Here is a 25,022-nt window from a genome sequence, read left to right as displayed (position 1 = left end):
CAAAAATTTTTCCATTTTTATGCCTTACTATAGCCTTACTTCCAAATTTTAGGTGTTTTCCAATTTTTCTCATTTTTCATGCCTTACTGCAATTTTAACCCGAGTTTTAATATTGTTAACATAATTGAACTACTTTTAAGGGTCTTATGAGAGCCTTATCTCAGAAAAAAAAAATCCAAAATTTTTCAACTTTTATGCCTTACCTCCAAAATTAGGTGTTTTCCATTTTTTCTCATTTTTCATGCCTTTTTGCATTTTAACCCTAATTTAAGTGTCCTTAACATATTTAAACAAATTTTAATGGACTTATGAGAGCCTTATCTCAGAAAAAAAAATCCAAAATTTTTCCATTTTTATGCCTTACTATAGCCTTACTTCCAAATTTTAGGTGTTTTCCAATTTTTCTCATTTTTCATGCCTTACTGCAATTTTAACCCGAGTTTTAATATTGTTAACATAATTGAACTACTTTTAAGGGTCTTATGAGAGCCTTATCTCAAAAAATAAAAATCCAAAATTTTTCAACTTTTATGCCTTGCCTTTCCTCCAAAATTAGGTGTTTTCCATTTTTTCTCATTTTTCATGCCTTACTGCATTTAACCCCAATTTAAGTGTCCTTAACATATTTAAACTAGTTTTAATGAACTTATGAGAGCCTTATCTCAGAAAAAAAAAATCCAAAATCCTTATCTCAGAAAAAAAAAATCCAAAATTTTTCCATTTTTCCATTTTTATACCTTACTTCCAAATTTTAGGTGTTTTCCAATTTTTCTCATTTTTCATGCCTTACTGCAGTTTAACCCTAGTTTTAATATTGTTAACATATTTAAACTAGTTTTAAGGGTCTTATGAGAGCCTTATCTAAGAAAAAAAAAATCCAAAATTTTTGCCACTTTTAAGCCTTACTATAGCCTTACCTCCAAATTTAGGTGTTTTCCAATTTTTCTTATTTTTATTGCCTTTTTGCATTTTAACCCCAATTTAAGCGTCCTTAACATATTTGAATTAGTTTTTAGGGTCCTATGAAAGCCTTATCTCAGAAAAAAAAAAATCCAAATTTTTGCCTTATTTATGCCTTACAATATAGCCTTACCTCCAAAATTTAGGTTTTTTCCAATTTTTCATGCCTTACTGCAGTTTAACCCTAGTTTTAATATTGTTAACATATTTGAACTACTTTTAAGGGTCTTATGAGAGCCTTATCTCAGAAAATAAAAATCCAAAATTTTTCAACTTTTATGCCTTACTATAGCCTTACCTCCAAAATGAGGTGTTTTCCATTTTTTTCTCATTTTTCATGCCTTACTGCAGTTTAACCCTAGTTTTAATATTGTTAACATATTTGAACTACTTTTAAGGGTCTTATGAGAGCCTTATCTCAGAAAATAAAAATCCAAAATTTTTCCACTTTTATGCCTTACGATAGCCTTTCCTCCAAAATTTAAGTGTTTTCCAATTTTTCTCATTTTTCATGCCTTACTGCATTTAACCCCAATTTAAGTGTCCTTAACATATTTAAACAAGTTTTAATAGACTTATGAAAGCCTTATCTCAGAAAAAAAAATGAAAAAATTTTCCATTTTTATGCCTTACTATAGCCTTACTTCCAAATTTTAGGTGTTTTCCAATTTTTCTAATTTTTCATGCCTTACTGCAGTTTAACCCTAGTTTTAATATTGTTAACATATTTGAACTACCTTTAAGGGTCTTATGAGAGCCTTATCTCAAAAAATAAAAATCCAAAATTTTTCCACTTTTATGCCTTACTATAGCCTTACCTCCAAAATTTAAGTGTTTTCCAATTTTTCTCATTTTTTCATGCCTTACTGCATTTAACCCCAATTTAAGTGTCCCTAACATATTTAAACAAGTTTTAATGGACTTATGAAAGCCTTATCTCAGAAAAAAAAATGAAAAAATTTTCCATTTTTATGCCTTACTATAGCCTTACTTCCAAATTTTAGGTGTTTTCCAATTTTTCTAATTTTTCATGCCTTACTGCAGTTTAACTCTAGTTTTAATATTGTTAACATATTTGAACTACTTTTAAGGGTCTTATGAGAGCCTTATCTCAGAAAAAAAAAATCCAAAATTTTTCAACTTTTATGCCTTACCTCCAAAATTAGGTGTTTTCCATTTTTTCTCATTTTTCATGCCTTTTTGCATTTTAACCCTAATTTAAGTGTCCTTAACATATTTAAACAAATTTTAATGGACTTATGAGAGCCTTATCTCAGAAAAAAAAATCAAAACTTTTTCCATTTTTATGCCTTACTATAGCCTTACTTCCAAATTTTAGGTGTTTTCCAATTTTTCATGCCTTACTGCAGTTTAACCCTAGTTTAAGTGTCCTTCACATATTTAAACGAGTTTTCAGGGTTCTATGAAAGCCTTATCTCAGAAAAAAAAATCCAAAATTTTTCCATTTTTATGCCTTACTATAGCCTTACTTCCAAATTTTAGGTGTTTTCCAATTTTTCTCATTTTTCATGCCTTACTGCAATTTTAACCCGAGTTTTAATATTGTTAACATAATTGAACTACTTTTAAGGGTCTTATGAGAGCCTTATCTCAAAAAATAAAAATCCAAAATTTTTCAACTTTTATGCCTTGCCTTTCCTCCAAAATTAGGTGTTTTCCATTTTTTCTCATTTTTCATGCCTTACTGCATTTAACCCCAATTTAACTGTCCTTAACATATTTAAACTAGTTTTAATGAACTTATGAGAGCCTTATCTCAGAAAAAAAAAATCCAAAATTTTTCCATTTTTATGCCTTACTATAACCTTACTTCCAAATTTTAGGTGTTTTCCAATTTTTCTCATTTTTCATGCCTTACTGCCGTTTAACCCTAGTTTTAATATTGTTAACATATTTAAACTAGTTTTAAGGGTCTTATGAGAGCCTTATCTAAGAAAAAAAAAATCCAAAATTTTTGCCACTTTTAAGCCTTACTATAGCCTTACCTCCAAATTTAGGTGTTTTCCAATTTTTCTTATTTTTATTGCCTTTTTGCATTTTAACCCCAATTTAAGCGTCCTTAACATATTTGAATTAGTTTTTAGGGTCCTATGAAAGCCTTATCTCAGAAAAAAAAAAATCCAAATTTTTGCCTTATTTATGCCTTACAATATAGCCTTACCTCCAAAATTTAGGTTTTTTCCAATTTTTCATGCCTTACTGCAGTTTAACCCTAGTTTTAATATTGTTAACATATTTGAACTACTTTTAAGGGTCTTATGAGAGCCTTATCTCAGAAAATAAAAATCCAAAATTTTTCAACTTTTATGCCTTACTATAGCCTTACCTCCAAAATGAGGTGTTTTCCATTTTTTTCTCATTTTTCATGCCTTACTGCAGTTTAACCCTAGTTTTAATATTGTTAACATATTTGAACTACTTTTAAGGGTCTTATGAGAGCCTTATCTCAGAAAATAAAAATCCAAAATTTTTCCACTTTTATGCCTTACTATAGCCTTTCCTCCAAAATTTAAGTGTTTTCCAATTTTTCTCATTTTTCATGCCTTACTGCATTTAACCCCAATTTAAGTGTCCTTAACATATTTAAACAAGTTTTAATGGACTTATGAGAGCCTTATCTCAGAAAAAAAAAATCCAAAATTTTTCCATTTTTATGCCTTACTATAGCCTTACTTCCAAATTTTAGGTGTTTTCCAATTTTTCTCATTTTTCATGCCTTACTGCAGTTTAACCCTAGTTTTAATATTGTTAACATATTTGAACTACTTTTAAGGGTCTTATGAGAGCCTTATCTCAGAAAATAAAAATCCAAAATTTTTCCACTTTTATGCCTTACGATAGCCTTTCCTCCAAAATTTAAGTGTTTTCCAATTTTTCTCATTTTTCATGCCTTACTGCATTTAACCCCAATTTAAGTGTCCTTAACATATTTAAACAAGTTTTAATGGACTTATGAAAGCCTTATCTCAGAAAAAAAAATGAAAAAATTTTCCATTTTTATGCCTTACTATAGCCTTACTTCCAAATTTTAGGTGTTTTCCAATTTTTCTAATTTTTCATGCCTTACTGCAGTTTAACCCTAGTTTTAATATTGTTAACATATTTGAACTACCTTTAAGGGTCTTATGAGAGCCTTATCTCAAAAAATAAAAATCCAAAATTTTTCCACTTTTATGCCTTACTATAGCCTTACCTCCAAAATTTAAGTGTTTTCCAATTTTTCTCATTTTTTCATGCCTTACTGCATTTAACCCCAATTTAAGTGTCCCTAACATATTTAAACAAGTTTTAATGGACTTATGAAAGCCTTATCTCAGAAAAAAAAATGAAAAAATTTTCCATTTTTATGCCTTACTATAGCCTTACTTCCAAATTTTAGGTGTTTTCCAATTTTTCTAATTTTTCATGCCTTACTGCAGTTTAACTCTAGTTTTAATATTGTTAACATATTTGAACTACTTTTAAGGGTCTTATGAGAGCCTTATCTCAAAAAAAAAAAATCCAAAATTTTTCAACTTTTATGCCTTACTATAGCCTTACCTCCAAAATTAGGTGTTTTCCATTTCTTCTCATTTTTCATGCCTTTTTGCATTTTAACCCCAATTTAAGTGTTCTTAACATATTTGAATTAGTTTTTAGGGTCCTATGAAAGCCTTATCTCAGAAAAAAAAAATCCAAATTTTAGCCTTATTTATGCCTTACTATGCCTTACCTCCAAAATTTAGGTTTTTTTCAATTTTTCTCATTTTTCATGCCTTACTGCAGTTTAACCCTAGTTTTAATATTGTTAACATATTTGAACTACTTTTAAGGGTCTTATGAGAGCCTTATCTCAGAAAATAAAAATCCAAAATTTTTCCACTTTTATGCCTTACTATAGCCTTTCCTCCAAAATTTAAGTGTTTTCCAATTTTTCATGCCTTACTGCATTTAACCCCAATTTAAGTGTCCTTAACATATTTAAACAAGTTTTAATGGACTTATGAGAGCCTTATATCAGAAAAAAAAAAATCAAAATTTTTTCCATTTTTATGCCTTACTTCCAAATTTTAGGTGTTTTCCAATTTTTCTCATTTTTCATGCCTTACGGCAGTTTTAACCCTAGTTTTAATATTGTTAACATAATTGAACTACTTTTAAGGGTCTTATGAGAGCCTTATCTCAGAAAAAAAAAAAATCCAAAATTTTTCAACTTTTATGCCTTACTATAGCCTTACCTCCAAAATTAGGTGTTTTCCATTTTTTCTCATTTTTCATGCCTTTTTGCATTTTAACCCTAATTTAAGTGTCCTTAACATATTTAAACAAATTTTAATGGACTTATGAGAGCCTTATCTCAGAAAAAAAAATGAAAAAATTTTCCATTTTTATGCCTTACTATAACCTTACTTCCAAATTTTAGGTGTTTTCCAATTTTTCTCATTTTTCATGCCTTACTGCAGTTTAACCCTAGTTTTAATATTGTTAACATAATTGAACTACTTTTAAGGGTCTTATGAGAGCCTTATCTCAGAAAAAAAAAATCAAAATTTTTTCCATTTTTATGCCTTACTTCCAAATTTTAGGTGTTTTCCAATTTTTCTCATTTTTCATGCCTTACTGCAGTTTAACCCTAGTTTAAGTGTCCTTCACATATTTAAACGAGTTTTCAGGGTTCTATGAAAGCCTTATCTCAGAAAAAAAAATCCAAAATTTTTCCATTTTTATGCCTTACTATAGCCTTACCTCCAAAATTAGGTGTTTTCCATTTCTTCTCATTTTTCATGCCTTTTTGCATTTTAACCCCAATTTAAGTGTTCTTAACATATTTGAATTAGTTTTTAGGGTCCTATGAAAGCCTTATCTCAGAAAAAAAAAATCCAAATTTTTGCCTTATTTATGCCTTACTATAGCCTTACCTCCAAAATTTAGGTTTTTTTCAATTTTTCTCATTTTTCATGCCTTACTGCAGTTTAACCCTAGTTTTAATATTGTTAACATATTTGAACTACTTTTAAGGGTCTTATGAGAGCCTTATCTCAGAAAATAAAAATCCAAAATTTTTCCACTTTTATGCCTTACTATAGCCTTTCCTCCAAAATTTAAGTGTTTTCCAATTTTTCATGCCTTACTGCATTTAACCCCAATTTAAGTGTCCTTAACATATTTAAACAAGTTTTAATGGACTTATGAGAGCCTTATATCAGAAAAAAAAAATCAAAATTTTTTCCATTTTTATGCCTTACTTCCAAATTTTAGGTGTTTTCCAATTTTTCTCATTTTTCATGCCTTACAGCAGTTTTAACCCTAGTTTTAATATTGTTAACATAATTGAACTACTTTTAAGGGTCTTATGAGAGCCTTATCTCAAAAAAAAAAAAATCCAAATTTTTCAACTTTTATGCCTTACCTCCAAAATTTAAATGTTTTCCAATTTTTCTCATTTTTCATGCCTTACTGCATTTAACCCCAATTTAAGTGTCCTTAACATATTTAAACTAGTTTTAATGAACTTATGAGAGCCTTATCTCAGAAAAAAAAAAAAATCAAAAATTTTTCCACTTTTATGCCTTACTATAGCCTTACCTCCAAAATTTAAGTGTTTTCCAATTTTTCTCATTTTTCATGCCTTACTGCATTTAACCCTAATTTAAGTGTCCTTAACATATTTAAACAAATTTTAATGGACTTATGAGAGCCTTATCTCAGAAAAAAAAAATGAAAAAATTTTCCATTTTTATGCCTTACTATAACCTTACTTCCAAATTTTAGGTGTTTTCCAATTTTTCTCATTTTTCATGCCTTACTGCAGTTTAACCCTAGTTTAATATTGTTAACATAATTGAACTACTTTTAAGGGTCTTATGAGAGCCTTATCTCAGAAAATAAAAATCCAAAATTTTTCAACTTTTATGACTTACTATAGCCTTACCTCCAAAATTTAGGTTTTTTCCAATTTTTCTCATTTTTCATGCCTTACTGCAGTTTAACCCTAGTTTTAATATTGTTAACATATTTGAACTACTTTTAAGGGTCTTATGAGAGCCTTATCTCAGAAAATAAAAATCCAAAATTTTTCCACTTTTATGCCTTACCTCCAAAATTTAAGTGTTTTCCAATTTTTCTCATTTTTCATGCCTTACTGCATTTAACCCCAATTTAAGTGTCCTTAACATATTTAAACAAGTTTTAATGGACTTATGAGAGCCTTATCTCAGAAAAAAAAAATCAAAATTTTTTCCATTTTTATGCCTTACTATAACCTTACTTCCAAATTTTAGGTGTTTTCCAATTTTTCTCATTTTTCATGCCTTACTGCAGTTTTAACCCTAGTTTTAATATTGTTAACATAATTGAACTACTTTTAAGGGTCTTATGAGAGCCTTATCTCAGAAAAAAAAAAATCCAAATTTTTCAACTTTTATGCCTTACTATAGCCTTACCTCCAAAATTTAAGTGTTTTCCAATTTTTCTCATTTTTCATGCCTTTTTGCATTTTAACCCCAATTTAAGTGTTTTTAAAACATTTGAATTAGTTTTTAGGGTCCTATGAAAGCCTTATCTCAGAAAAAAAAAAATCCAAATTTTTGCCTTATTTATGCCTTACCTCCAAAATTTAGGTTTTTTTCAATTTTTCTCATTTTTCATGCCTTACTGCAGTTAAACCCTAGTTTTAATATTGTTAACATATTTGAACTACTTTTAAGGGTCTTATGAGAGCCTTATCTCAGAAAATAAAAATCCAAAATTTTTCCACTTTTATGCCTTACTATAGCCTTACCTCCAAAATTTAAGTGTTTTCCAATTTTTCATGCCTTACTGCATTTAACCCCAATTTAAGTGTCCTTAACATATTTAAACTAGTTTTAATGAACTTATGAGAGCCTTATGTCAGAAAAAAAAAAAAATCCAAAATTTTTCCATTTTTATGCCTTACTGCAGTTTAACCCTAGTTTAAGTGTCCTTCACATATTTAAACGAGTTTTCAGGGTTCTATGAAAGCCTTATCTCAGAAAAAAAAATCCAAAATTTTTCCATTTTTATGCCTTACTATAGCCTTACCTCCAAAATTAGGTGTTTTCCATTTTTTCTCATTTTTCATGCCTTTTTGCATTTTAACCCCAATTTAAGTGTTCTTAACATATTTGAATTAGTTTTTAGGGTCCTATGAAAGCCTTATCTCAGAAAAAAAAAATCCAAATTTTTGCCTTATTTATGCCTTACAATAGCCTTACCTCCAAAATTTAGGTTTTTTCCAATTTTTCATGCCTTACTGCAGTTTAACCCTAGTTTTAATATTGTTAACATATTTGAACTACTTTTAAGGGTCTTATGAGAGCCTTATCTCAGAAAATAAAAATCCAAAATTTTTCCACTTTTATGCCTTTCCTCCAAAATTTAAGTGTTTTCCAATTTTTCTCATTTTTTGCATTTTAACCCCAATTTAAGTGTCCTTAACATATTTAAATTAGTTTTTAGGGTCTTATGAAAGCCTTATCTCAGAATAAAAAAATCAAAATTTTTGCCATTTTTATGCCTTACCTCTAAAATTTTGGTGTTTTCCAATTTTTCTCTTTTTTATGCCTTACTGCATTTTAACGCTAGTTTAGGTGTCCTTCACATATTTTAACTAGTTTTTAGGGTCCTATGATTGTCTTATATGAATAAAAAAAATATATTTTTCATGCCTTACTATAGCCTCCCTCCAACAACAAAACACAAAAAGGCAAGGCAAATTTATTTGTATAAAACATTTCATACACAATGCAACTAATAGTGCTTTACATGATTAAAAAGTGCAACAGAAAACATTTAACAGTTCAAAAATCAATAACAACATTAAAATCATCAGTAAAAACATTAAAATCAGTAGTAAAAACATTTAAATCATCAGTAAAATCATTTAAAATCAGTAGTGAAAACATTTAAAATCAGCAGTAAACACATTTAAAATCAACAGTAAAATCTCCTCAGTGAAAGTAAATTTTAAAACCCACAAAAATTGGTTAAAAGTTGCAAATTTAATGTGGAAAAAATGGTAAAAAGGGTAATGAAACTGTGCAGAAAAGGCATCGAAATTTGATGTAAAAGTGTCAGAAATGGGAGTAATGTTGCAAAAACGCATTAAAAGGGGCAAAAATATCGGAAGAAAAAGTGATGAAAGTAGGTTAAAATATGGAAAGTTTAGTGTAGTTGCAGAAAAAGAAGCAAAAATGGGCTCAATTTGTTCAAAATATATTCTTAGTTTCTTGAAGGCATTTTGGCGACCCCCGGCCAGTGTCTTACGACCCCAAATGTTGTCCTGACCCCATGGTTGAGAATCCCTGCTCTATAGGACCGTAGTCATCATAGATATCTGATCATCAACCTTACAGTTTATTTAATGAATTAGTCTTAAAAAAAGCATATAACGGCTAAACAGGAGGGGTCGAAGAACAGAGCCCTGAGGAACCCCACAGGACATGGTTCATCTGTAACATTCTAAGTTTACAATCTTTAATAAATACCTTAAAATAACTTCACTCCTCCTAATGGGACTCAAACCATTGCAGGTCTTGTGCTGGGATCAGAACCAAACCCTGACATTTATCAAATCTTATGTTGAAGGTTAAGAAGTGACTCAGTTGGTTTAAAATCAGTTTCTCAATGATTTTAATGTTTGCTGTGTGTAAGCAGGTAAAAGCCCACCTTTATAAATATATAAAACATTTAAATTTACCTCACACAGACTCAGTTACATCACATGACCGTGCTCGATCAATGGAAGCAGGCTGAGCAGCTATCTCACCTGAGCTGAACCCCCTCTCTTCACTGTGGGGGGCGGACCCAACCTCCATCTGCTTGTAGTAGGTGTGGGGGGGTTTGGGTGGAGGCACCCTCTCTACTCTGAGCTCCTCAGCAGCTTCACTCAGTTTATCCACACTGAGGTTACCAGACGACGCCCTCCTGAGGACACACACTTCCATTAGTCTGTGTGTGCGTGCGTGTGTGTGTGTGTGTGTGTGTTCCCACCCTGAGTCCTCAGAATCACTACTACTCTCTGTTTCCTGTTGTTTCTGGAGCTTTTTCATCCACAGCTGTTGAACGTCTCTGTGAGAGGCTGCAAACACATAGTGACTCCCATCCTGCAGACTGACACACACAATATATATATATTATACATATATACTCTGTATATATATATATAGTATATATACATACTGTATATGTATATACAGACCCTTTCCAAAAAATTACAATATCATGGAAAAGTTGTTTGATTTCCATAATTCTATTCGAAAAGCTAAACTTTCATAGATTCAAGGCCCACAATTTAAACAATTTCAAGTATTTATTTGTTTATTTTTACATAATTTAAGCTTCCAGCTCATAAAACCCACGAAAACAGGAATTCAAAAAATTAGAATACTGTGAAGAAATAACCATTTACTTCTCAGTTTTTGCAGGAAAAAAAAACAAAAAAGAGGAGAAGGACTGGACTGTTGGTCAGTGGTCCATGGTCCTCTTTTCTGATGAAAATAAAGTGCGTCTTTCATTCAGGAATCAATGTCCAAGGGTTTGGAGGAAGACGTGTGAGGAACAGAACCCAGTGTGAAATATCCACAATCAGTCATGATTTAAGATGCAATGTTCTGTTCTGTTTATGTATTTAAATACATGTGTTTGTTGTGTTGCGCTCTCACATCAGTCTAAAAGTGTGCTCCTTCCTCCTGTAGAGGGCGCTCTCTCTACACAGTGATCCCTCTGTGCTGATTGGAGGCCAGCGACAGCTCCTCTGCGCACACACACACACACACACACACACACACACACACACACAATAAATTAGCTTAGCACGTTAGCTAACAAACAAACATGAACTAATCAATTGAAACATGGATCCTTCTTCTACAGGTAATGATCTCTTTTCCCAGAGGAGGTTAGAACAAGTAGAGAAGCAGTTTAATGTCAGAGTAAACGGATGTGTGTGTGTGTGTGTGTGTGTGTGTACCTGTGTAGCAGCTTCTCTGTCTGTAAACAGACTCAGAGTTTCTTCTTCTAACACAGCGAACACTTCCTCCCAGTGATCCTGAAACATCACAGAGGACTTTATCACACACCGTCCAATCAGAGCTGATTATTCATATTAATTAGAGAAGGGACTCAATTAATTTTTTTTTTAATCAAATAGAGACTTTGTAATTAATTAATCTAAATGAATGTCCAGTTTAAATGTATGTTGGTTTATGACTGAATCAATGAAAACAATAAATGATCATAATGTTTATTATTTCTATCACTGAGTGCAAACATAATGTGTATTATGACTAAAGAATATTATGATTGCATTGTTCACAAAGCACTAACTTGCATTTAACTAAGATATATTCATGCTTTTCTCAATTTTTAGTAAACATTCTAAAACAAATGTATTTTTATATTAAAATAAAAAACATCACTTAGTCCAGAACATTCCAGTGAAGTATAAACTGAACAGTGTAAAATATTTATATCTGTGGAAATAATGAAATAAAGCAAATGATGAAGCTGAAATAGTTTTTCTACATAGCAGTTGATAAGTTGGGTCAGACGATGCTATCTGTAGCAGCGCTTCTAGCCCCGCCCACCACAGAGTGGTCGACTGTCACTACAATCATTTATCACTGACTTTGTTCATTTGTCACTCATGGATTTATTCATTTTGGTTCTGAACCCTGTCTGAGTGTCAGTGTGGATTGGAGACACTGTCTGCTCCACTAGGACCATTGTCCCTGCTAGCTGCTACATGTTAGCATTGAGGTGCTAGCTGCTACATGTTTAGCATTGAGGTGCTAGCTGCTACATGTTTAGCATTGAGGTGCTAGCTTCTACATGTCTAGCATTGAGGTGCTAGCTGCTACATGTTTAGCATTGAGGTGCTAGCTGCTACATGTTTAGCATTGAGGTGCTAGCTGCTACATGTTTAGCATTGAGGTGCTAGCTTCTACATGTCTAGCATTGAGGTGCTAGCTGCTACATGTCTAGCATTGAGGTGCTAGCTGCTACATGTTTAGCATTGAGGTGCTAGCTGAGGCTAGCACAGCTCCACTGATCCACAAACTCTTTCTCTAACAATTTTCACACAACATGGCTTTAGTTTTCCATTCAGTGTTTTTATTTAAAATAAAATTAATGCCCACAAAACAACTTCTCCTCAGGTTCTCCTTTTCTTGCGTGGTCTGTGCATCAGTATTATGAGTATACAGGGAACTTGTGAAATGATAAAGGTTCCAAACTCTTTGGAGTGAAAAAAAAAAAAAATTTTATTAACGCGATAAAGTTCCAGCCCTAAAATTAATGTTTGTTATTTGAACTAAAGTTCCCAGACTTGTGACAGCAGTGACGTGTGCTTTCAGAGTAAAACTATATTTACTTCCTGTATCCAAACTGTGACCATAGTTTCTAAAATGAAGAACTGGAAAATTAACCTTGTTCCCGCCTTGCTTCACTTTGATCTCCAGAGTTCCCTGCATTCTGATTGGCCGCTCGCTGGTCACCTGACAAGAGAACAGGTGAAGGTGAGAAGAAGAACAAAACACTGAATCAAATCACGTTTACCTCCAGAGGGTCATGTGACAGGGCGTCCTGCTCTGTGATTGGAGTGGGACAAGGCTCAGGCTCTGCCTCTTTCTCTGGAGGAGCCGGGAGCAGGCCAATCAGAGAGAGTGACTCAGAGGCAGAAGCAACATCCTGTAGTTTGATTGGAGGGTCAGAAGAAATGGACGAGGGGTTGGGTTTGGGGGCGAGAGGAGGTCTGACATAGGAACCAGGAGGAGAACCAGGAGGAGAACCAGGAGGAGAACCAGGAGGAGAACCAGCAGGAGAACCAGGAGAGGAACCAGGAGGAGAACCAGGGGATGAATCAGGAGGAGAACCAGCAGGAGAACCAGCAAGGGAACCAGCAGGAGAACCAGGAGGAGAACCAGCCGGAGAACTAGCAGAAAAACCAGAAGGAGAACCAGGAGGAGAACCAGCAGGAGAACCAAGAGTGGAACCAGGAGGAGGTTTAAGGGGAGAAGAAGGGAGAGGATTTGCAGTAAGGCTGAAGTATCTTCTCTCAGTGGACCTGGTTCTAGGACTGGAAGAAGAAGAAGGACAAGGACAAGGAGGAGTAGGGGGAGGAGGGGCTATGGAGGACGACACTTGTTTAGAAGGTCTGAGTCGGAGCTGAAGGTCAGAGGACGAACGCTGAGTCCTTAGAGAAGAACCCCTTCTGACTCCATGAGAACCAACACGCTGCTCCATCTGAGGAGGAGAACCAGATGAACCAGAGGTCAGAGGTCACCTGGTCCACCAGTGGAGGTATGTGAGGTCTACCTTGGTCCGTTTCTCCTGCAGCTCCATGAACCTCTGGCTTTGAGCCTGAATCATTGTCTCCACGTCCTCCTGCGTCTTCAGCAACTCCAGGACATCAGACACTGAGTCCTATAGGAGGAGAGAAGTTCTGCCCCTTTACCCTTTGACCTTGCCCCGCCAGCGTCGCTACATGTTAGCTTAGCATGTAGCTAAGCTAACATGTAGCGAACCATGAAACCATGTTTAGTTACTATTGTTTCCTGGGTCAGTGAGGTCAAAGAGTAAAGGGGGTGGGGCTAATAAAAAGCATCTCTCTCACCCCATACTCCTCCGCCATGAGGGCGCTCTCGTAGGAACAGAGCCAGCGCTCCGCCTGCTCCAACTCCCTCCTCAGCACAGATAGCTCTGCCTCCTCCTCATACAGGACCTGAACTTCCTCCCAGACCTGCTCCACCTGCTGCTCCAGCTCCTGCAGCTCCTGGACCTGCGCCTCCACCTGAGGGAGGAGAGGGTGGAATCAGAAAAGGAGGAGGAGCCTGGTACGTCCTCACTGATCTGTGTACCTCCGCCCACATGAGGCTCCGCCCCTCCATCTGTCTCCGCCCCTCCTCCCTGGCGCTCTGCGATCTGAGGAGGTGCCGGTCCACCTGCTGACGCAGCTCCTGATGTTTCTTCAGCAGCTGCTCCGGGTCCACTCCTCCGCGCTCTGGTCCTCTGGCCTCACCGCGGAGCACAGAGAGCGTCTCCTTCCACCAGGAGCTGAGACATAAAGTAGGCCCTCAGCTCTCAGATGAGAGATGAGTGGATGCGTGGTTCTGTGAGGACACACCCACCTGACCTCAGAGCAGCGGCTCAAGTATCTCTGGACCTCCTGAATCCCGTCCAGCTGGACCCGCCGAGAGGATGCCTTCTCCTGGACCCGGTCCCAGCAGCACCGCAGGTCTTCCACACGCCGGGTCACTGAGGACGAGTTCACCGCGCAGGACCGGGTCACAGAGGAGGACCGGGTCATGGAGGAGGACCGGGTCATGGAGGAGGACCGGGTTACAGAGGAGGACCGGGTCATGGAGGAGGACTGGGTCACAGGAAGCCATCGGCTCAGAGCTCCACCTTCCTCCACGCTCCTCCTCACCTCCTCTGCGATCAGAGCCAGCTCCGCCTGAGGAGGATAAAGGAGGTCAGGTGACCTCCTCCAACACTACTTGGGCGAGGAGTTAAAGCTACTATACTAACGTACTACACATACTAACGTACTACACATACTAACGTACTACACATACTAACGTACTACACATACTAATGTACTAGTCAGCCTAACATACTACTTATACTAATGTACTATTCATACTAACGTACTACTCATACTAAGTGTGACTTCTAAATGAGTATGTAGTGCGTTCACATTAGATAGCATAAAAAGTTTGAGTAGGTGAGAAATACCAGGATGTAAACTATATGGGGACATTTTGATGAGCACATGTTGATATTCTACTTGGTCACTTTCTCACTTCAAATGTTTTAAGAACTTTCAAAGTAAAGGTAGAGAATCAACAGAGATATTTAGCCTCAGTGTAATTCAGGTTTTAGTCCTTGTAGGTTCCAAATGCATCTTGGGAAATGTGGAAGTATATTTCAGCGGGAACGCTCATCATCCTAATCATACTTATAGTGGATAGTAGACAGTATATACTCATTGAGTTTGTAGTGAATAGTACGTTAAAATTAAATTTCGAACACAGCCTTGGACTCTTCCTCCTCTCAGGCTAAAGATCCTTAAATGAGTGATCATGTGACTTCCTATCATGTGACCTACCTCTAGAGCCTGGTGCTGTACCAGCAGCGTACTGATGGACTGCAGGTCCTGGTTTCCAGAGTCCAGCGCCGTCTCCTTCTCAGAGATCCAGGACATGAGCTCGTCCACATCGTGGTTGAACTGATGGACCTTCCTTGCGGACTGAAGCCTCTACAACAACAACAACAACATCATGTGTGATCCTGCTCCTGGTGCTACTCCATGTGCCTCTAACCTGCTCTCTGGTCCTGATGCTGGTCTCTAGCTCCTCCCACATTCGGGTCACATCCTGGTCCTCTTCAAACTCTCGACTCAGCGTCTGCACTGAGATCAGATGACCACGAGCAGAACCAGAAACCTCTGATACCAGGAGCTTCAGCTTCTCCTGCAGGACGTCCACATCCTCCAGGTCCTGCCCGCAGTCCTCTGACTCCGCCTCCTTTTTCCTGGAGGTCAGCCATGTTTGTAGTTCTTTCGCTTCCCTGTGGAAGGAGAAGAGGCGGAGCTGCTTCTGCAGGGCGGAGCGTCGGCGCTCCAACAGGCCAAGCAGCGCCGTGAACGTTTCCACCATGGAGTGCAGCGGGGACGCCACCAGCATGCTGAGACGCACAAATTCACAACATATACACGTTTAATACATCATTAAACATTAAAATCTTGTGCAACCCCAAAATTGAACAAACAAAAATGACTTTATATAAATATAAATATAAATATAAAATTAAAAATATAATATAAACAAAAATTCCCAAAATGACACAAAAAAACACAAACTCCCAAAATAAAACCAAACAGGTAAGGCAACTAGAAATACACAAAAATAAAAGAGTGTTATTTACAAAGTACACAAAATGACTCAAAAACATACCAAATTCCCAAAAAATACAGAGAAATACAAGAAAAATAACACAAAAACACAGAAATACACAAAATTAACCAAAAGATCAGAAAAAAATACACAAAAATGACTTCAAAAACAAACAAAACAACAACAAATAGCCTTGGTTATTTCCTGTGTTAATGCTCGTTAACGCGGCACCTGTCGGGGTGTTGGAGCAGCAGCAGAGAGGCTCCACCCTCCTGCAGACGCTCCACCTTCGTCCTCTGACTCTGTAGCTCTGCCTCCAAACAGTTAATCCTCCTCAGCAGAGCCTCCGTCACCTCCTGACTCCGCCCCACGTCAGGGGACTCCAGCGCGGCCTGACGCTGCTCCGCCCACCGCTGCAGCTCCGCCACCTGCACTCACACACACACACACAGAAATACACACACACACGCTGAATGTTCAGACCAGCCCAGAGGAGGAAAACTTCTTGGTTTCCTTTTCCATCCCCTTGTTTGGATGAATACAACCCATCTCTAAATATGAACCTCTGACAGGAAGGAGTGGATGCTCTGAGCCTCCTGCAGGAGCTTCTTCCTCCTCTCTGCCTCCATCAAGAGCTCCTGGTGGAGAACCTGCAACTGCTGCAGACGCTTCCTGATGTCTTCAGATGCAAAGTGACGACCTTTGACCTGAAAACAGACAAAAAAGGCTCAGATTAAGCCTGGATTCAGTTAAAAATGATCCTGTGCTTTTATTTTGAAGGAGCTGAAGTTCATCCTTCTGACAGCAGGGGGCAGTGATGTGTCTGTTTCCCACCAGTCTTTGTCCCGCCTCCTGCACTGCTTGGACCAATGGGGCACGACCTGAGATCTCCTGCATTACAGCCTGAAAACACACACACACACACACAATGAGCAGAGTGTAGTGTGTGTGTGCGTGTGTGTGTGTGTGTGTTACCTGGTGTATGTGTAATAGCTGCTGGCTGCTCCTCTCTGTGTGTCCTGTCTCCATGGTGATGATGGAGGCCATCTTGTCCCTCAGCGTGTCCTCCTCCTCCTGGACGTCTCTGTAGAACTCAAAGAGAACCTGGAAGTTCTCCAGCGTGTCCCGACGGCTCTGCAGGGGCGGGGCCAGGGCGTTGTACCTGACACAGGACGTGGAGGAGGTGGACTGTCACGGTTCTGATGGTGTGCTGTCTGTGGGGGGACGAGGGGGGGGGCTCACCTGGTCACCACCTCAGACACACGAGCCTGAATCTCCTCAGACAGGAAGTTACCCTCTGAGTGGAGCTTCCTCGCCATCTCCATCAGAGCCTCCATCAAACACACACACACACACACACACACACACACACACACACACCTTTTTCCTAAATGTCCTAAATCTAAGAACTTAAATGTATACATAAGAAAAAAATAACATAAAATTACTAACTATCTGAAACAGTTTCTGAGAGAAAAGCTGTCCCCTTTAACTTGGACATACGGACGCACGGACGGAACTCAAACCTATATAATATAATAAATTATTATTAGACAGATCCGAGCTACAATGGCCTCATGGAAAAGAATTTCAAAATTAGTGAGTGGAGAAATAACCCAAAGTTTGGGTCCAAGATAAAAATGAAAAACTTGCATAAAGAAAAATAGTTTTATATCCCAATTAAGAGTAACCTTTATACTATAAATTAAAACAGATCAGATTTGTTCTTACATTATTACATTACAAATAGTTTAAAAAAGTATATTTTTTTAATATTTCCAGAGCGTGTCACCCAAGAACCAATGCATATATGTGACTAATCATTAGTGATGTGAACAGTCTATGTTCATAGATCCAAGCTGATCACATTACAGGGAGCTGAGACATATGCTAAGTAGTTTACTGAAGGCCCAAACTTACTATACCACATTTACCTTTACTATGTGCTGGAGTTCCTGAGATATTAATAGTTGAAAATGGAAGAAAAATAAGGACACAAACCCCCCTCACTAAATTGTCCATATCTCAAAAAGTGTTGATCAGTCAAACTAAATATTTACAGTGTGAAAATTGAATTATTATGGATTACTTTGTAAAAAATTCAGACCTTTTTTAGACTGAAGTGCGTGGAACGTTTGTGAAATGATGGAATGACCCACTAGTGTTTCTATTGATGGAGCAAACAGAGGAAATGTGTGTCTCCATCCTCTACCTGGATCCGGTCTCTTTGGTTGTCCACCTCCTCCTCCAGGACCTGGAGCTCCTTCATCAGCACACACACCTCCTGCAGGTCTCGTCCACACTCCTGATTGGTTAGCTGAGTCTCCACCTCCCCCACATTCTGCTCCACCTCCTCCAGAGAGCGCTGGAGCTGCAGTGCCTGGACAACACACACAGAAAGAAAGTCAGTCAGTCACACACACACACATGCGCACACACACACACAGGAAGTCACCTGTAGCGCCTCCTGCAGACGGCTCTTCTTCTCCCTACTGTTCTTCATGAGATCGTCCCAGCTGTTCATCACCTCTCTGAGCCGAGGCTCCACCTTCAGCTTTAGCTCCGCCCTCTGCAGCAGCTTTAGCTCTGCCCCTTCCAGCAGCTGCTCCGCCTCCTTAATAATAATGCACTGGATTTTATATAGCCCTTTATCATAGACACTCAAAGTGCTTTACATTGATGTGTATCATTCTTTCACTCCCCACACAGTGGTGGTAAGCTACTATTGTAGCCACAGCTGACTGACAGAGGCGAGGCTACCATAGTGCGCCATCGGCTCCTTCGACCACCACCAACACTCACTCACACACCACATTCATACCAGGCAATGTGGGTAAAGTGCCTTGCCCAAGGACACAACGACAATGACTTGGCTAGAGCGGGATTCAAACCCCCAACCCTTCGGTTATTGGACATCCCACTCTACCACCGAGCCACGGTCGCGCTTAAAACATGTTTGCATGATCACGTAATGTTAAGAACAATCAGGTGATCGGTTTATTTCCTGAAGTTTCTCACATGTTGAGCATTTGTCCCAAATAGCGTTATGGTTAAACTGGTCAGCATGTTATTATCTGACCGGTTTCTGATGCATTGTGTAGTGCTTGTTGGTGGTGATGGTGTTTCGGTTCAATTTGTGATCAAGTTAACTTGTGACTGGTTTCTGTGAGTTTTCTTTTCAGTTGGTGTTAAGGTTCGACTGGTGATCATGTTATTCTGAGACTGATTCTAAAGTCAAATGTAGTGAAAGCTGTAAATGACTTCATCTGAATTGTGTCTTTTGTTTGTTTTGGTTTATATTAGTGAGTCACCAGTTACAATGTTGACCAGTCAAAGTGATACACCGCCAGTGCTCTCAGACCACGTGCTGACCTTGCTCAGGGCGTCCAGCCGGTAGCGGTTAGCGAGGACTTCAGCCTCGAAGCTCTGATGTTTGAGAAGTTTGGCCTGAAGGTTGGTTGATTCCCTCCAGTTCTCATCCAACGCCACAGCATTACGCTCATTCAGCCACACACACACCTGCATATGGGACACACACAACTGACTACACACACCTTGGCCCATGTGTGTGCGTGTTTGTGTGTGTTTGTGTGTGTTACCATGTAACTGCTGGATAAAAACTGCTGAAGCTGCAGAGAACGTTCCAGAGCAGCATGACGATCCCGACTCTGCTGTAACAGCTTATGGTGTCTGCACACACGCACACGCACACGCACACAGGGTTAAAGTCTCCTCTGTGTCACCTGTACCGGTGTGTGTGTGTGTGTGTGTGTGTGTGTGTGTGTGTGTGTGTGTGTGTGTGTGTGTGTGTGTGTGTGTGTGTGTGTGTGTATGTGTGTGCGTGCATTCGTGCGTGTGTGTGTGTTACCTGTCTGTGAGCGCTCTGATCTGGGCTTTGATGATCCGGGCCTCGTAGTGCTGCTGGTTGATCAGAGCCTCTCCCAGTATGGTGTTCTGCTCTAACTGGTTCTCTTTAGATTCCAGTGACTCCTGAAACTGGATCTGCTTCCTCAGCAGACCTTGGACATCCGTCACCGAGCTCTGAGGACACACACACACACACACACCTCCATTTAACCCTCCAATTACCCCAACAATATTCTCATGAGAACATTCCCACACAATGGGCATGGATGTGTGCATATGTGTGTGTGTGCATATGTGTGTGTGTTTACTCCTAGGTTGTGGTTAGACAGGAAGGCCTCGCTCTGGATCATCCAGCTCTCGTTGTGCTCCAGTGAGCCCAGGAACACCTGGAGGGAGAGACTCTGCTCCAGGAGGGAGTGTCGCTCCTTCCACGCCCGCTCCAGCTCACCCTGAGCCCCCTCCAGCTGCCTCAGAGCGTCCTGGATGTCAGACGTACAGCCGTGACCCGCCCGGATCAGAGCCCGGCCGAAGTCTGAGACCGAGGAGACCCTGTCAGCCCGAGCATCCATCTCTGTCTGTGAGAGCAGGACCACAGGGACCAGGAGGAGGACCAGGAGGAGAAGCAAAGGATAAAGAAACAATCTGTCAATCAAGCAGTTAACCAACTACTCAACCAACCATTAAACAACCACTCAACCAACTAATTATCCAACTACTCAACCAACCATTAACCAACTACCCAACCAACTATTAACCAACCATAAACCAACCAATAACCAACTACTCAACTAATAAACCAACCATTAACCAACAACTCAACCAATAAACCAACCATTAACCAACAACTCAACCAATAAACCAACCAGTCAACCATTAACCAACAATTAACCAACCACTCAACCAATAAAAAAAACCCATTAACCAACCAGTCAACCATTAACCAACAATTAGCCAACCACTCAATCAACCGTTACCCAACCACTTAACCAATAAACTAACTATTAACCAATCACTGAACCATTAAGCAACCACTCAGCCACTTAGCAATGACTCAACCAGTCAACCATTAACCAACCACTCAACCATTAACCATGACTCCTGACCTCTAGTGAGTGCTGACCTTGTGGTCCTGGTGCTCTCTAAGGAGCCTCTCAGCATCAGCTCTGTTATTTGGCACCAGCTTCTCCTTCATGTCTGAGCTGTGTTTGAGGCTCCAGTCCAGCAGGAGGCGCTGGTTGGCCTTAAACAGCTGGAGCTGGTGAGCCTCGTCCAGACGCTGCTTCCTGTTTACACACACACAACAACACACGCTAATAATAATAACTAATTCTTGATTAACGTGTAGCATAATATGCTAATGCTGTAGCAGGCTATGCTAACGCTGTAGCAGGCTATGCTAACGCTATCAGGACGTCTGACCTGAGTTTGGTTTCTGAGCTCAGGGTCTTCAGAGCTGTCTGAACGTCTCTCTGCTTCTTCTTCATCTTCTGACTCAGCACAGAGTCGACCCTCAGGAGGAGACACGCCTCCTCGTCCAGACGCTGAGAAAGAGGAGGAGGAGACATGTCGTCAAAGCTAATCAATCACAGCGTCCCTCTGACGAGCCGCTACGTTCATTGGTAAAACTCAGTGATGAACACTTCCTGTCAACAGGAGAAGCTCCGCCCCCTCACTGACAGCCGTTAACTACTGGCTAAAAAACACACTAATAATGAAAGGAATCAATTTGACTGACATATTACAGTTACAAATTGGTGGAAAACTTTGGCACAGTTGTGGCAAAGTTGGCTTCCACTTGAACTTTTTTGTACAAAAATGTGTATCTTGGGCCTATTATTTATTATTATCATCAAACTTGCTGCAGTTGATGTCCAAACATTAGTTCAATTATTTCTGCTTTTATAGCCTTCCCTACTGAGAATTGGCTTCATATTTGATGTAAATTTCTAGTTTTTTTAGGCAGACTACAGATTTCTGAATTTAAAACATGATTTCTTATCACTCAGTATCATATATTTCCAAAATGTCACATCAACTGTAACCACTAAGGGTCCCACTTCAATCTGAACAAAAAATTGCCATGTAGGTCATGTAGAAACTTAGAAAAACTTTATTAGTTATGGGTATGTGATTTTCAGAGATGTGGCTGGGGTAGAAGAGGTGAACAAGGATGTATTTATTAATTGATCCTGTTATTGATCTGATTAGTTTAGTATCAGTGATTGATTGGTTGCTCTAACCGTGGCTCTTTCCTCGATCACTCCCGCCTCCTTCTCCATCTTCTCGTGGCGAGCGATCAAGTTTTCCACGCTGTCCACGTCACATCCACAGTCCTGGTCCTGCAGCAGCAGCATCTGAGACACACACAAGGTTAACGAGGGTTAGCATGTGGAGATGCTAACACGCTAAGCTAAAAGAAGACTAGCACCTTCTCGTGGGCTCGATCTCTGACCTCCTCCAGCTCTCGGATCACGGCGTGCGTCTCCAAAGCTTCCTCCAGCTTCTTCCTGTAGCTGCTCAGGTCTCCATGGAACCTGCTCCACCTACAAGAAGGAGCACATGTAGCTGGGTTAGCCCCGCCCCCAGTTAGCACCTGGTTAGTGCTGATGCTATCATGTGACCTGTGGTTGAGCTGCCTTCGTCTCTGTGAGACCACCAGCAGCTCCTCACTGCTTCGTCTGTTCTCCAGAAGCTCCGCCCATTTGTTGATGGCAGTGATGTGGGCGTCGTCCACAGTCACCTGATCAATGCAAACATCCACCATCTTTGTTCTCTGTTCTGTTACTGGTATATATATTGTCCTTTTGTGTGTTTCAATCATCCTGATTTACCTAATCCAGGCTTTCCTCATCTCATGTTTTCCACTTGGTGTTACAGTTCAACTGGTAATTATGTTATCTGGTGATTAGCATCTGGCACATTGAGCACCTGCACCAGTTGGTGTTGAGATTCAGATGGTAATTGTGTTATCTTGTGATTGATGTAATAAAAAGTGTAAGCTGTGGTTTGTATGTGTTGTGATGGAAACACTAAGTGACAGCATTAAAGAGTCACCAGGTATAATGAGGACCGACTGAAGTGATGCACCAAAAGATACTGTGTGTTCCTTCTCTAGCTCATTCACTTCTTTCTCTGTGAAAGCTTTGTGGTGTTTCCTCTATGTGTGTGTGTGTAGCTGTTGTTTACCACGTGTGTAACCTTAACTCACCGTGTCGCCACTTCCTCTGAACTCTGACAACTTCTTCAGCAGCTGAGCTCCGTGCTCGTAGTCCTTCCCCACGTCGCCCACGTTTATCATCACCTCCTGAACACATAGAGGTCAGAGGTCAGCAGCTGTTGGATCACGTTTCCACGGAGCCCCACAGAGCAGACGGGGAGCCACGTGCTGCTCATGATCCAGACTCACCTTGTTTCTGATCCAGGCCTCCACCTCCTCCACCTTCTGCAGGAACTCCAAGAAGTCTCGATTGTCCTCTAAAGCCTTCCCCCGAGCGTCCACCGCCTCCTTCAGCCTGGTCCAGTGCAGCTCCAGGGAGGCGGAGCTCTTCTTCACCTCCTTCCACTGAGGATGACGCAGAGACACCAGATCTGCTCCTGCCTGCAACAAAAGCACACGCAGCATTGAAAGCAAATTAATCTGAGTCACTTCTTCATTGGAAACCAGTCTTAAGATAATATGACCACCAGTTGAGTGTGAGTGTGTGTGTGTGTGTGTGTGTGTGTGTGTGTGTGTGTGTGTGTGTGTGTGTGTGTGTGTGTGTGTGTGTGTGTGTGTGAGAGCTGTACCTCCAGCACTGAGCTGATGGTGGCGCTGTGAGCCTGGATCTCAGCCTCAAAGCTCTGATGTTTCTGCAGCAGTTTGACCTTCAGCTGAAGGTCACTGAGCTCACACTTCCCATCATCAGACAACTTCTGCATCCTCTCAGACACCCAGCCCTCCGCCTGCATCATCATCATCATTATTCACAATCTTTGGTTCTAATCTTTGATAAAATAAGGCTTTTATTTTGAAAATTGTGAAGCAGGAAGTGTGTGTTTACCTCGGAGACATCCTGTCTGAAGACACACAGCAGCCTGGACAGATGAAGCTCCTCCTTGCGTTTGACCCACAGCTCTCTGATCCAATCACGTCTCTGGACGACAGCTCTGAGTCGACTCTGAACACGCCCACTCTGCAGACGCTCAGCGAGCTGCGTCACAGTGACCATCTGCACCAGATACAATCAGTCAAAATACTTCTACTCAAACAACGATGATATAATATTAATAAAATTACTTTTATTGATCAATCAAAGCAAATCAGAGCTAATTCTTATATTACTTAATACAGGATTTTCAAAATTTGAGAAAAAATGCACACTTTCTCCTCCTGAGAGCTCAACAACTTTTCAAAGGCCTCGTGACGTTTGATCAAAGCCTCCACCTCCTCCGGCGTGTTTCCCAGAATGCCGCTCTGCAACACGATCTGTAGACACACACACACACACACACACACACACACACACACACATGCACACAGCATGATGAACACACACACACACACACACACACACACACACACACACACACACACACACACACACACACACACACACACACACACACCTACCTCCTGGGAGCTGCACGTCTTGTCCACGGCGTTGACGTCCCTGTAGAAAACCTGCTCCAGGTGAACTTCCTCTAACCACTTCCATTTCCTGTTCCACTGCTGCTTCACTTCCTCCCAGTTTGAGCGCACCGACTCCAGTTTATCAGAAACCTGCCACAGGAGACACTAACTACTAACACACGCTCACCTTTCCCTCTGTAGCTCCGCCCACACTTACCTCCCGACCCTGAAGCTCCGCCCCTAGCTGCTGAACTTGCAGGTACTCCTCCTCCTTGGCCTCCATAGTGGCGCGGAGCTGCTGGTGCTGATCCAGCTGAAGTTGGGCGGCGGCCACGCTGCGGATGCTTTCCTCTGTTGCCATGGCAACGCTCAGCTGACCGCACCCGGACAGGAAGTGATGCACCTGGAGGAATCAGGACAAAACAGTGGCATGTGTGAATGTGGAGTCTCTTAACAAAAGCTAGTTAAAAAATCCTTTCAAAATAAAACCCAATTCCTTGGTAAAAATAATTTAAAAAAAAAAGCTGCCTGTTTCAAAATAAATCTTACAAATTTTATAAATAATACAAAAATATTTTCTAAATTAAACACTTAATTAAAAAATAAATTCATTTTTAGATGAAAAGTAAATTTTCAAAATAAAAGCCTTGAAAGCATTAAAATTTAAACAA

General features: G+C 39.5%; 1 protein-coding gene across 2 annotated transcripts in view; it reads right to left on the bottom strand.

Annotated features, from left to right (window-relative positions):
* Positions 1-25,022, bottom strand: part of sptbn5 (spectrin, beta, non-erythrocytic 5) — a 52,211-nt gene that overhangs the window by 4,956 nt on the left and 22,233 nt on the right. For both annotated transcript variants that reach the window (XM_028437495.1, XM_028437496.1), the window contains exons 43-77: positions 24,569-24,754; positions 24,352-24,501; positions 24,103-24,207; positions 23,783-23,950; positions 23,529-23,684; positions 23,149-23,340; positions 22,951-23,046; positions 22,364-22,482; positions 22,171-22,285; positions 21,983-22,096; positions 21,162-21,283; positions 20,863-21,025; positions 20,051-20,317; positions 19,744-19,916; positions 19,475-19,565; positions 19,248-19,394; positions 18,331-18,489; positions 18,088-18,255; positions 17,118-17,206; positions 16,851-17,037; positions 16,710-16,778; positions 16,439-16,582; positions 16,107-16,303; positions 15,303-15,666; positions 15,089-15,238; positions 14,109-14,434; positions 13,839-14,034; positions 13,595-13,771; positions 13,297-13,404; positions 12,538-13,224; positions 12,408-12,476; positions 10,952-11,029; positions 10,644-10,735; positions 9,973-10,092; positions 9,749-9,906 (exon numbers count right to left, since the gene is read on the bottom strand). In XM_028437495.1, coding sequence (XP_028293296.1) covers positions 9,749-9,906; positions 9,973-10,092; positions 10,644-10,735; positions 10,952-11,029; positions 12,408-12,476; positions 12,538-13,224; positions 13,297-13,404; positions 13,595-13,771; positions 13,839-14,034; positions 14,109-14,434; positions 15,089-15,238; positions 15,303-15,666; positions 16,107-16,303; positions 16,439-16,582; positions 16,710-16,778; positions 16,851-17,037; positions 17,118-17,206; positions 18,088-18,255; positions 18,331-18,489; positions 19,248-19,394; positions 19,475-19,565; positions 19,744-19,916; positions 20,051-20,317; positions 20,863-21,025; positions 21,162-21,283; positions 21,983-22,096; positions 22,171-22,285; positions 22,364-22,482; positions 22,951-23,046; positions 23,149-23,340; positions 23,529-23,684; positions 23,783-23,950; positions 24,103-24,207; positions 24,352-24,501; positions 24,569-24,754 — 5,902 coding nt within the window. The remainder of the gene's footprint in view (positions 1-9,748; positions 9,907-9,972; positions 10,093-10,643; positions 10,736-10,951; positions 11,030-12,407; positions 12,477-12,537; positions 13,225-13,296; positions 13,405-13,594; positions 13,772-13,838; positions 14,035-14,108; positions 14,435-15,088; positions 15,239-15,302; positions 15,667-16,106; positions 16,304-16,438; positions 16,583-16,709; positions 16,779-16,850; positions 17,038-17,117; positions 17,207-18,087; positions 18,256-18,330; positions 18,490-19,247; positions 19,395-19,474; positions 19,566-19,743; positions 19,917-20,050; positions 20,318-20,862; positions 21,026-21,161; positions 21,284-21,982; positions 22,097-22,170; positions 22,286-22,363; positions 22,483-22,950; positions 23,047-23,148; positions 23,341-23,528; positions 23,685-23,782; positions 23,951-24,102; positions 24,208-24,351; positions 24,502-24,568; positions 24,755-25,022) is intronic.

This window comes from Gouania willdenowi, chromosome 22 (genome assembly GCF_900634775.1).
Source record: "Gouania willdenowi chromosome 22, fGouWil2.1, whole genome shotgun sequence".
NCBI classification, from domain to species: Eukaryota; Metazoa; Chordata; class Actinopteri; order Blenniiformes; family Gobiesocidae; genus Gouania; species Gouania willdenowi.
Note: the sequence above shows the minus strand (reverse complement) of the source record. Positions and strands in the feature narration are given on the sequence as shown.